At 37.3% G+C, this 12353-nt stretch overlaps 1 protein-coding gene across 1 annotated transcript in view; it reads right to left on the bottom strand.

Annotated features, from left to right (window-relative positions):
• Window positions 1-8334: 8334 nt before the first annotated feature.
• The window catches only part of grid2ipb (glutamate receptor, ionotropic, delta 2 (Grid2) interacting protein, b), a 50928-nt gene continuing 46909 nt past the window's right edge, over window positions 8335-12353 (bottom strand). The window contains 3 exon segments of the mRNA XM_030122678.1: window positions 8335-9226; window positions 10166-10330; window positions 12041-12159. Of these exon segments, the coding sequence (XP_029978538.1) occupies window positions 9155-9226; window positions 10166-10330; window positions 12041-12159 (356 nt within the window). The 3' untranslated portion in view covers window positions 8335-9154.

Here is a 12353-nt window from a genome sequence, read left to right as displayed (position 1 = left end):
TTTCTACGGTGCAGGAGGGGAAACGTCAAAGTAGAAACCAAAATTTGTTGCTTCAAAGTGTCGCCGGCGACTGCGGGTTTCCAGTCGTTGCCAACACTTGATCTACTTCTTTCTGTCTTGTATGGAAACCAATCCTCCTGTTTTTTTTTTCTTTCTCGTATTTATTTAAAACGTTAAGAAAATTAACACATTCCCTGTGGCTTGACGTAATTAATGCAGTCCTTAAATGTAAATCATGCCTTATGGGTTCCTCCTAGAACCGAGTAATAAGAGACTTTAAAGCGTTACATATTTACTGTACGGAGGACGCACTCGGCTCCACATTCTACAGTATTTCCAAGAAGCTGTCTTGGCGACAAGTGTGTTTTCAGGGATGGTGAGGAAGGCGATGTCGACCCTCTGCAATAGACATTTTGTATGGTTCTGTAGCGTTCCACTCGACTTGTGTATTTAAAATGTGTTTATTTTGGTGGATTTCTTTGGGTTTTCTAAGCAGACGTAGCAGGGTTACTTACCCTTCCAGCCTGAGCGCCATCAGTATTTTTGCCTTTCTGTTTCTCCATCTGTCTTTGTGTTGTTTTTTTTATTTGTTTGGTTTTATTTGCCAGCGTCGGGCTGTATGCGAGTGAATGTAGCGCAAAGGACAGATTTGTGAAGTTCCCATCCTCAGACGCAGAAAGAGCTGATGTTGCAGTTCTCAGCGGACGCTTTTCGGGTTTGAGGACGCCTCTGTCTTTCGCACCGAGTTGAGGATACACACCGTTGTAAAAACCTCAGTAGTGACGTGCCGTAAGACTCCCACCAGGTCACAAGTGAAAAAACGCTTTGTTGTATTTTATTTTATTTTTTTTTAGCTTTGTAGCTTTTTTTCAGCTTCACATACAAGTGTGGTTCCCAGAGAACTGACCATATATGGTACCAGTGGAGAAAGTCTCGGATGCTGCAATCACTCTGTTTTTCAGAGACGATTCAATAGTCGATCCCCTTCCTTCGGTTGTTTTCTCCTGTACCTCGCTGCCTTACCCCCCTCGTGCAAAAAGAGAACTTGGTTATTTCAAGACGAACAAATGCCATTAAACTAGAAATGATAATGCTGCATTTTTGAGCTCTGTAGTTTTGTATGTATGCTGTCCGATGAGCTTAAATATGAAAGAAAAAGAAAACAAACATGTAATATGAATGCTTGGTTATATTCCATTTCCAAAGAAAATAAAGTATATGGATAAGCTATTGAAATGTACTGTGGTTTGTATTTGTGCTATGTCTCTTGGTGTCTTTGTCATTTTTGTCAGCAATTTCTTCAAACATCTTCTCTGATGAAACTACAGTTCAGAGTAATTTTTTTTTTTTTTTTTTTAAATGTATGTAGCTTCTGTGTGACATTGCAAAGTTTGTTCACAGTTTTGAGAATTTTGTTTTGTAATTTTTCAATGAATTTTTTAAATATTAAAAATTTGCCTTTACTTACAACTTATAATTTATTTGAGTCCATCGCCTTTGACCTTGAGTGACCTTGATGGGTCAAACTCAAGGTCACCAATGTCTACATTTCAACAGTCTCCTCTGAAACTGCTGGTCAGATTCATTTCAAATTTTATAGGTAGCTTCCTTGGGACAATGTCTGTTCACAATTTTCAGAAATGTTGATTTTTGACAAATTTTTGAATTAGTACTTAAAATGGGTCATATTTTGATGGCTTATAAAATGGAAATGGTTACAGATATTAGTTTAGTCACTATTGAGCAGTGATAGGAAGTTATATATGGACTTTCATGTAATTAGTTGAGTTCTCCTCCAGTGAAAGTACCACCCACTTGTATTGGGAGATTGATCTTCTGCATCAAGACCACAGGACTCTAACATACAGACAGAACCTGACAACCTCACAAATTCAACTTGTTATTGAGTCTTGATTGAAAATGCCAGTGAGATACAGGGATATTGGTCCTAATTTTTTTTATTTTTATTTTTATTTTTTACAGCCCTGAGAATGACTTTACAATGAATTAGAACCTTAATCAGGGGTGTCAAACTCATTTTCTTTCAGGGGCCACATTCAGCTCAATTTAGTCTGAAGTGGGCCGGACCAGTAAAATAATAGCATGATAACCAATAAATAATGACAACTCCAAATTGTTTTAGTGCAAAAAATAACATTCAATTATGCCAATATTTACTTTTACAAACTATTCAAACAAAAAGGATGTGAATAACCTGGAAAAAATGGAATTTGTTAAGAAATATACGTGTAATTTTATCAATATTATGCCTCGACTTATCATTTCTACATATGCACAAAACATTTAGTAACAGAAAATTGTTAAAATTGTGCTTACATTTCTTAACAAATTCCATTGTTTCAAATTATTCACATCCTTTTTGTTTGGATAGGTTGTAAATGTAAACATTTTCATAACTGAACGTTATTTTTTGCACTAAAACAATTTGGAGTTGTCATTATTTATAGGTTATGATGATATTATTTTTGAGTTTGATGCCCTAACTTGCACTTTGCAAATTCCTCCCACAGGCCGGATTGGAACCTTCAGCCGCATGTTTGATACCCGTGACCTAAATAATGTGGTGTGTTCAGTGCCTTGTCATACAGTTCTCTAGTGACACTGTCTATAAGCAAAATGCTTCCAGAAACTTTATCAAATTTGGGTCAATAAGAAAAAGAAGAAAGATGAAGTCTAAAGTTCTGGTTGGATAAGGGTTAAGATACAGTATTGGGTCATAATGTGAAAGTCTATGCATTAATGAGAGCCTGGGTTTATTTCAAACACTGTCTGCACATTAGAATACATTGACTTATCACATTCATTCTAGTGTGAGATTCATAAATCTGTTATTTAAATATGATGAACCTACATATACAGTATATATGTAGTAATACTACAACATGTATATTAAAAACATTTGCCAATAAGCACTTGTCATTTGTTTTTCACTTCATTTTATCAAAGTATGTGAGATTGAGCACATTTTATCTGTGAAGTAGATAAATTAACAAAAAAAAAAGGAAAAAGAAAATTGCAGACCAGTGTTTCTAAAGGTTAAGGCCAGAAATCTGTTCTGTGAAATCAAAGTAAACCTGACCTTTGGCCATCAAAATTGTTTGAGTCTATCCTTGGTGGATATTACACATACCCGGCCAAGTTTTATAAAATAAACAGCTACTTAACTGCAGTTCTGTTTTTTTTTCTTTTTGCACAAGTTATGATCTTGTATGATATTGTATTTTGTGCACACAAGAATACGTCCGTGATTAAAAAAAAAAAAAAAAAAAAAAATCACAACTATTTTGGACTTTAGACACTTTATACAAAAATGTAAACATCAAATGTCAGGAGTTTATTTGTTTAGGATTATATGTAATTAAAATTAGTACTAACAAATATCTATTTCTTCCATCAGCCGTTTACCTGAAAGTTTGCTTCAAGATTAACATTTATCTGTACTTTGCTGGTAACTGCAAATTGCTTAAGAAGTGTTGAATAATGTTAGTTCTGCTCTTTGCTGATACTGAGCTATTTGACTCTGAAAAGGTACATTTTAATGATGCAGGCAGTTTCCTTCAGTATTTTCTTTCATTTTAAATTTGGTGTCACTAATACTGCAGGGATATTTACATTTATGCTCACTTATCTTGGCAGCAGAGTTATGTTTAGTCCTCTCACACCACACAGTCCTGGCAGTGTATCTTGTATCATTTCTTTCCTTTTTTCCCTGTATTTATCTCCACCACTACTATTAGTTCAGCCAGTAAATCAACCACTATGAACTGTGGGAGTGGTGCAGCGACACTGGTGTAATGTGGTCACAGGTGTGTGTTTATAGGAGCCAATCACAATCACGAACCACAACTCTCTGATTTATAATAGAAAACAGACATCTCTGCAGAAATGTTTTACATCATTCACTGAGACACATAGATTTGGACCAGTTTACTTTCAAGCATGATATTTTATAGTTCCAAAACATATCTGTCTTCTGAAATAATTGAACCAAACAGAAAAGGTAAAACAATCACAAAACATGAAAACATATAAAACAGTTATAAAAGGGATCCTGTAGTTAACCAATAAATAAACATAACAAGATCAACAGATGTTTTCTTTTTATTTTCAACCTAAATAATCAGGGAGGGTTAATGCTACTAGCTGCACATCTTAACACGTCACCAACATGCAACTGATTGGGACAAGAAACACGGTTACTACACCTGCAGCAGCTAGGATTGCACTTTACGAGATCACTGTCCCCCTCGTAAGCTCGACTAAAGCTGTGCATAAAGAAGGTAATAGTAAAATAGTCATTTCCTGATGAGAAAATAAACATGGAATATACAGTAGGACTTGGTCAACACACGAGCGTACAATATGAAACAGAGGAAATGATGAGCAGTGCATAGCCAACTGTGAATTTACAACCTCAAAAAAATAAATAAATAATACAACACAGCTACAGGTACACTGTGGGTGAGTCATGGGGTCACCATGACGACCAGAAAAGCAGGAAATATCCATTTACAGTAGTGTATTTTCCTCCCTCCTCCCACGCGCCTGACGCTGCAGTGTCATTCACTATTGCAGCCGCCCACTCGTTTGTGGAACAGCTGTGTTTCTACCATTCTACAAAATGCTGGACTAAAGTGCAGCCGGTCGTCTCTGCCAGAAGCACACACACATACACACACATACACACACAGCCTTTGACGTACAGTATAAGCTGACATTGGTCAATCCTCTCCGACAGAAGAAGATGGTAATAGTCAGTGTAGGATCCTCTACTCCGCCCACGGGTTCAGTCCAACACATGACCTATGAGCCACATTTTTTCATCTATCATATGGTGGTGATGATGATGATGACGATGATGATGTGTTGCCTCTCTGAAAAATAAGCAGCGCCGATGGCCAAGTGGTCTGAATGATGTTTTGCCAATAAATGTGGGAATTGACTGAATGATTATGTGAGTGTTCACAGTAAAAACACTGACTGGAGGACAGCTCTGTTTGGAGACTCTCCAGTTCATCTGAATGAATGTGGTCCTGACTGGACCAGGTCTGAGTTCAGTTAAATGGATCCTCGATGCCAGACAACCTCAGTATACCCATGTGTCTACCAACAGCTTGCTAATATTATTTACCACTTAAAAGCAACACCTCACAGCTTACAGTGTGTCCTGTAGGCTGTTCATATTAATGAAGAGCTCTGCGTTAATGACAGATTTGGAGTAGCTGCTTTAAATCAGTGTAAAGAATAAATGATTAAAAAGTGATTTTTAGACAAAAAGACCTTTCCATATCCGTACAGCAGGGATGAAGCTAAAGCCAGCAGCTTTGTACCTTCGCATGAAGACTGGGAAAAGGACACAGCTCCATCAAAATGAAAAAAAAAATTTAGGTTTGTATTGAAAAATGTATTGTAAAAGCCTTCTGAGAATAATCCTTGGCTGTGGCAGTGATCTTCTTGTATTCATACTGAAATTTGGATACTTCAAAAGTCAACATTTCCTGTTGTAGGATACGTTCTTGTATTAGAACATGGGTGCCAAACATTCGGCCCATGGGCCGGATGAATTTATGAAATGACACTGATGATATTTACAATCAAGGATGTCAAACTCATTTTAGTTCAGGTTCCACATACAGACCAGTATGATCTAAAGTGGGTTAGACCAGTAATATCATAAGCATAATAACCTACAAATAATGACAACTACAATTTTTTTTCTCTTTTAGTGTAAAAAAAGGAAAATTACATGAAAATGTTAACATTTATAAACTATGCTTTCACAAAAATGTCAATAATCTAAATATGAACAACCTACAATGTCTTAAGAGAAGTAAGGTGAATTTTACTAATATTCCTGTTACTAAATATTGTGTGCATTTGTAGATCCACTGTAATCTGTAAATTATGTTAATAATACGATGAGGCATAATTTTGCTGAAATTGCACTTAATTTTCTTAAGACATTTCAGGTTGTTTATGTTATTCACATTTTTAAGGTAACTTTGTAGATGTAAACATTTTCATAATGTAATTTAACTTTTTTTTATTGCTATTATTTTACAGGTTCGGCCCATTTGACATCATACTGGCTGTATGTGGCCCCTGAACTATAATGACTTTGACACTCCTGTATTAGAAAACTGATAAACTCACACATTTGAAGTAAATGTACATTTTACAAAGACTGCATATATGTAAGTGTTGGATGAACACTCCACTGGTTTGTTAACTGTCATTTGGAAGACTTGAGTTTAAGAGACAAACCAGGCTAATATTAACTCACTGAAAACACTGACCACACCAGGTCAACAAGTAAATATTAACACACTCAGTTTAGCGTGCTAGCTCACAGACCATTTTTTTTCTCCACATTATAACGGGTCACCTATTGTATTTGAGTTTTGTATTTGAGTTCATCTTCTTAACAAAGATTATAGAGGCAAAGCGCTCCAAGTGTTTTTTTTTTTTTTTTTTATAAGTGCTTTCACTCCAACAGGTGAAGAGGCAGCTAAACTGTAGTGGAGTCATCACTTAGCTCTCAGTTCTAGTTCTGGTTGGTAAGGGCTCTTAAATACACCGCCCAGCCAAAAAATAGTCATGCACAATATTTCGTTGGGCTGCCTTTAGCTTTGATTATAGAAAAAAATCCCTGTGGTTGTTGTAAAATCATACATTTATGCAATGTCACAATATTTATGTCTGTCCATTGTTCCATTCACTTTAGGTCTTGTGTATTGATTAATTTCGTTTGATATACTCTGTACTGTCAAATGATACACAGACAATCAATCAATCAATCAATTGATTGATGGACAGTCAGTCCACTGTGTAACATGTTCACCATCACATCCCTAAGATTCTTAGTGGGTTTCAGGTCTGGACTCTGTGGGTGCTCCCTGAACCCCTCTTTATCAAGTGATGAATCGATGAATTGATGAGTCCTGACCAAGGTTATTATCGTTAACAAAAACTAACGAAACAATGAAAACTAGAATTGGAAAAAAAAAAAAAAACATTTTCGTTAACTGAAATTAATAAAAACTATAATTAAAAGAAAAATGATAACTAACTGAAACTGTATTGTGTGCTTACAAAACTAACTAAAATGTATAAAAATTATGGCTAAAATTCCCTTTGTTTTCGTCTTTGTCAATGTCGGATTGATATAAAATCGGTTTATTTCACTTGAGCAATTTTAGCTGGCGGCACCATACAGTCCGTCCCTTGTTGTTTGGAGTCAGCTTCTCGTCCCCACTCTACCTGACAACATGGAGACTAAAGGTGGGAGAAAGTAGCAGAGTCCTGTATGGGATTTCTTTGAATACGATGGCGAGGAAGAGAAAAGATATGAAAAAAGTAAAACTAATACTAAAACTAAACTAAAACTAAGCATTTAGAAAAAAAACAAAAACTAATAAAAACGAGCAAACCTGTTCTAAAAACTAATTAAAACTAACTGAATTAGAGAAAAAAAGTCAAAACTAAATAAAACTAAACTATAATGAAAAATCCAAAACTATTATAACCTCGGTCGTGACACTGTCATCTCGGAAAGAAAAAAACCCACAGAAGGTCAGACCTGTTCATTCAGTATATTCAGGTTCAGCTGACCTCATTTTATGGACTCATAATGTTATTAAACCTAGACCTAAGGCACCCCAGATCATAACACTGACCCCGCAGGCTTGTACTATAGGCACTAGGCATGATGGGTAATCACTTCATCCTCCTCTCCTCTCACCCTGATGCACCCATCACTCTGGAACGGGGTCTGTCTGAACTCAGACCACATGACCTTCTTCCGTGTAAACACAGTTGGGTCTTTATTCTCTCTATCAAACTGATGGGTGTTTAAGGAATGAGAAGCTACTCACTGCATCAGTTCAAGGGTCAAAGGACTTCATCTGAAACATATCAGTAACTCCAGTAATTATTCAATGGCTTTGAACTATTTGTAGAGTTAAATCCAGATGAAATCTTCTTGGCTGGGTAGTGTTAAATATCTAGACCGTGTTACTCGATGTTACTAAATACCACTCTGAACTTCTGCCTGTAAACATGGACACTGGTTGTACCAGCAGGGAGATCACTTCAGATCAGTTCAAAACAGGAATCAGTTTTCACATCACTACTTCCTTTTCATCTTGAGGCTGCACTCTGTATATGACGGTCCATTTAGGTTCATACAGTCTACTAGAACTTATACAGATTTCCTTTTCTTATTTGCCAGACAGATAGAAAAAGAGTTAATTCTTTTACCTAAAAAAATGAACTCTTTTCCATCTGTCTGACAAATAAGAAAGGGAAATCTGTATTTGTATATGATGGTTATGTAAAGTTAGCCACCCTGGCTGTTTTCTCCCGGTGTCTAGTATTAATACTTGGCCAAGCTAAAGGACTGCTGGCTGTATCTTCATATTTACCACATGGATGCAGAGCAGGATGGATCCTGTGAAATGAATGATGGTATGTGATTGGCAGTGAACGCACCACTGTTTGAACTGTCTGATCAAACACACTGAGCGAGGAAGCGCTTGCTCTGTTCTGGCTCTGTAAACACTAACTAAACTACATTTGTCTTGATTCCAGATAACTGTCGTCAGTCTACATCTACACCTAATGTTTACAATTTTAAATATGATCTGATAGAAAATATAAACTTTGTATTGTCAGGTAATAAACATAGCTAATAATCTCTGTGTATCCAAACCTGTTCGTCTCATTGTTTACATCTTGTTTGAATGGAGTGGTAAGATGCAGTGGAGTTGGAGTTGTGTATCTACATGTCTGTAACAGAGACGTAAACAATGTAGAGACTGGTTAGAGTCTTCAGTGCGGTGAGATTGTGTTGACGTGGTTGGACACCTGAATGTTCCTGCTCTACCCAGCACCTCAGCTGACAGCACAGCCACACACAGGCCACGCTGTCACTGATGGAAGTATCTACAGAGGACGGCTGTATTTGCTGTGCTCCCCCCCTTTTCTGCTTGCTATAGATGAAGTGGTCTCTGTTCCTGTCGGTTTGAGTGTCTCTGTGTGTGATCTTGGCACTTTGGTTGTGGAGAGCAGACTGAAGGTGGAGCCGACCGGCCCCGTCGCTGTGGCCCCGACCGTCTGCCCACGTTTCGTGCTTCTACCAAGCCAGAGGGGAAGACAGTCTGGGGCTCTTGGGGTTTTCTGGGGTCTGGGTCTCATTCAGAGCTCTCTGCAAAACAAAAGCCACAATTTCCTCTGATTTATTCTCATTTTTAACTCTTAAAGACCCACTACTAATTTTATGGCAGTTCCCAAATGAATTTTTCTCTCTATTTAACTTTTCTTAAGTGATTTATCATCATTTATTATAACATTATCCTATGTATTTAGCATTTTTCACTGTAAAGCATGTATTTTCCGCCATTTAATTTCCTATACTTAATTTAGATGCTAATGAAAATGCAGATCTTTATCAATAAATGAATGTAAAAACAAGTGTCTCCATCCACTGTCAGTCATTCTAATGTTATCCCCTGTATTTTACATTTTTTTAGTGGAAATCATGAATTTTCCAATATGTAATCCACTGATTATGTAGATGTTCATTAAAGCTTAGATTAAAGTTGAGGGTTATTGTATCAAAAACAGAGAAAACAGAAGAAAAAGTGACTTTTTCAGTAAAGATATCATTAATTGAACAAAAAACAAGTGTCTCCATCCACTGTCATTGATCACACTCCATGGGCTTTAAGGGTGAATCAATGCTGTATCAATGATGATTCATTATGGAGCCTCTGAACGTCCAAATGGGTCATATCTGATGACCATGGCCTGTATTTTACCTTAATCATTAAACATGTATTTATAGGATTAGTAGATCAGCAGGTATCATTTTAGATCAGTAGATGCTTTTGGTCGTCGGTGGATGTTTATGGGTTAATGGATAATATTGCATTTGACTTTTCCTGATTTAAAGCACACAGACTGTTCGACTTTGCTGCTTAATCACTTCGTAGCTGCAGGCTGTCAGTCTGAGCAATGCACCAGCTGAATGCATAATCGTATGGAGATCTGGATCTGCCAGACACCAGCAGTGTGTCAAAATCTCGGTCTCGCTGTCAGGAACAAGTCAAACTGTGACTCAGCACAGGAGAGTTTATTAGCTCACCTCAAACTTTGAAATGAATTCTGCAAAGATGCCGAAGAAAACCTCGGTGTTGGTGGACTTGCTGTCCTCTCCGAAGAACGAGGCCACCTTGGAGAACTCCTCCATGGCTCGGTTCTGCAGAGACTCCAGAGACTGGATCGCAGGGTGGCTGTTTTCCAGAAAGCTCTGTTTTGCAAAAAGGTAAATATTGGAGTAACCATAACATGCACCTGTATGACCTGGATCCTTAAGCTGTTCTGTTTCAGTATTTAGTTTTCAGGGGACTTAAGTGGTTTTAAGTGAATTCAAGTGGTTTTAAGTAAGTCCATGGCAGATTTAGACACATGCACCTAGAGTCATAAAATATGATGTTACTATTATGTTTTAATAAACACAATTTTGTGTGATTTTGGTCCATTATCACCTCATTTTAAAATGGCTGAAGCTGGAACAGATGATAAACAGTATATTAACAGTTGATTTTACTTTCAAACAAATATTTCAATTTTGCCTCTTAGCTTTGTAAGTGATACAGAAAACCCTGATTTGGACTAAAAATGGCCACTTAAAAATTGTATTAAGTCAATGCGGTATTTGGCAATCCTTCCTTTTACAGTCCCAAGTACTTACCTGATAAACTATGTAGTAAATTATGATATAAGCTCAGCTAATTATCATTGGAAAACAGAGCTGCACAATATATCATCTGAGCATTGTCATCGCGATGTGCGTGTGCACAGTCACACCGCAGGTCCTGTGATGTAGGAGGCAAATAAACTCAACGTGTTCTCATCTAATTTCAACCTGGGTACCTGACACACAGTGGGCGCAGCCATCCACCAATCACAACTGTTCTTAATCAGTTTGCTAAAGCAGACCCCACCCCTGCACATGGAGTGAGTCGCAGGTAACTATGGTGAAAAATGAGCAACGAACAAGAGAAAATCACTGAAAAGAAAGACTTGGTGCCGAAAAGAAAAGCAACGTCAGTTATCTGAAATTATTTCAGCTATGGTAAGGACGATACTGAAACACGTGTTCTGTGTCAACAGTGCCCTCCACCTGTCGCCACAATGAGAGGTAACACAACTAATTTGTTCGAGCATTTAGGTTAGCACCACACAGCTGTTATGTCCTCCGGAATTTTTTTTCATAACGCAATATATATCGCAGAGTTAAAAAAAATCGCAATTTCAGTTTTTTCCAATATCGTGCAACCCTATTGGAAAATCAGTAGGTTACTGCAGAGGAAGCACTGCTAAAATACTAAACCTTCATTATTACCCATCCGTATTATATAATTGTAATGGCTTTAGGTTGATTGGTTGAATGGTTTATTTAGTAACACTGTGGAGTTAATTGCTTGGGGGTGGTGTTGTGGCTAACACTTCTGCAACGCAGCAAGTTTTGGTGTTTGATTCACTTCCCCCACCATCAAAAAGCTTATATTCACATTTTTGTATACATTGGTTAATTCTCCTGTCAGTAACCTGGACTGTGGTGCTGATGAAGACCTGGAGTTGGTCCCTGAGTGCCTTCAATGGCAGCTCACTGCTGCTAATGTGTTTAGTGATAATGTTAATACTTGCTGCTTTGTGTATTAGGATGACTCAAATGCAGAAACTGAATTTCCCTCCAGGGACAATAAATAAAGTTAATCTTTTTAACCTTTTGATGGGTACTAGTGGGTTTTTTTTAAAAATTTTTTTACTTTCAGCCATAGTTACCAGTGTTAATTACCGGACAGTGTGCTATAATGGACTATATATTTCCTGTTTTAATATTTAGTAATTAAGGGACTACAGAAGTACAATTACTGTAAACTTTTAGCTCTCTATAGAGAAAACACTCACTTCTAGAAACCATTGTAAGTGCTGTAGAAACATGTTAACATACGCTCATGACAGATGCAAAATGGTCCTCAGCCGTGGGTGGGATCTTCAGACAGGCCGTCCTGATGTCCTGGATTGTGGTGTGAAGGTCGCTCAGCTCTCCTGTGATCGCCCTCTGGTTCACTGGATAAACCCAACAAATAACAGCAGCACAATGTCACAATGCACAACAGTCTGATAATACGGAAGCAACATGAAACATCCTACCCAACCAGCCTAAAATTTCAAAGAAAAAAATAAAATATGAAGGCAATTATCTTGTGTGGATATGAAACAATGCCCTGAAAAGTAAACAAAGACAAGCAAACCAGTATGAA

Source organism: Sphaeramia orbicularis, chromosome 19, assembly GCF_902148855.1.
Source record: "Sphaeramia orbicularis chromosome 19, fSphaOr1.1, whole genome shotgun sequence".
NCBI classification, from domain to species: domain Eukaryota; kingdom Metazoa; phylum Chordata; class Actinopteri; order Kurtiformes; family Apogonidae; genus Sphaeramia; species Sphaeramia orbicularis.
Note: the sequence above shows the minus strand (reverse complement) of the source record. Positions and strands in the feature narration are given on the sequence as shown.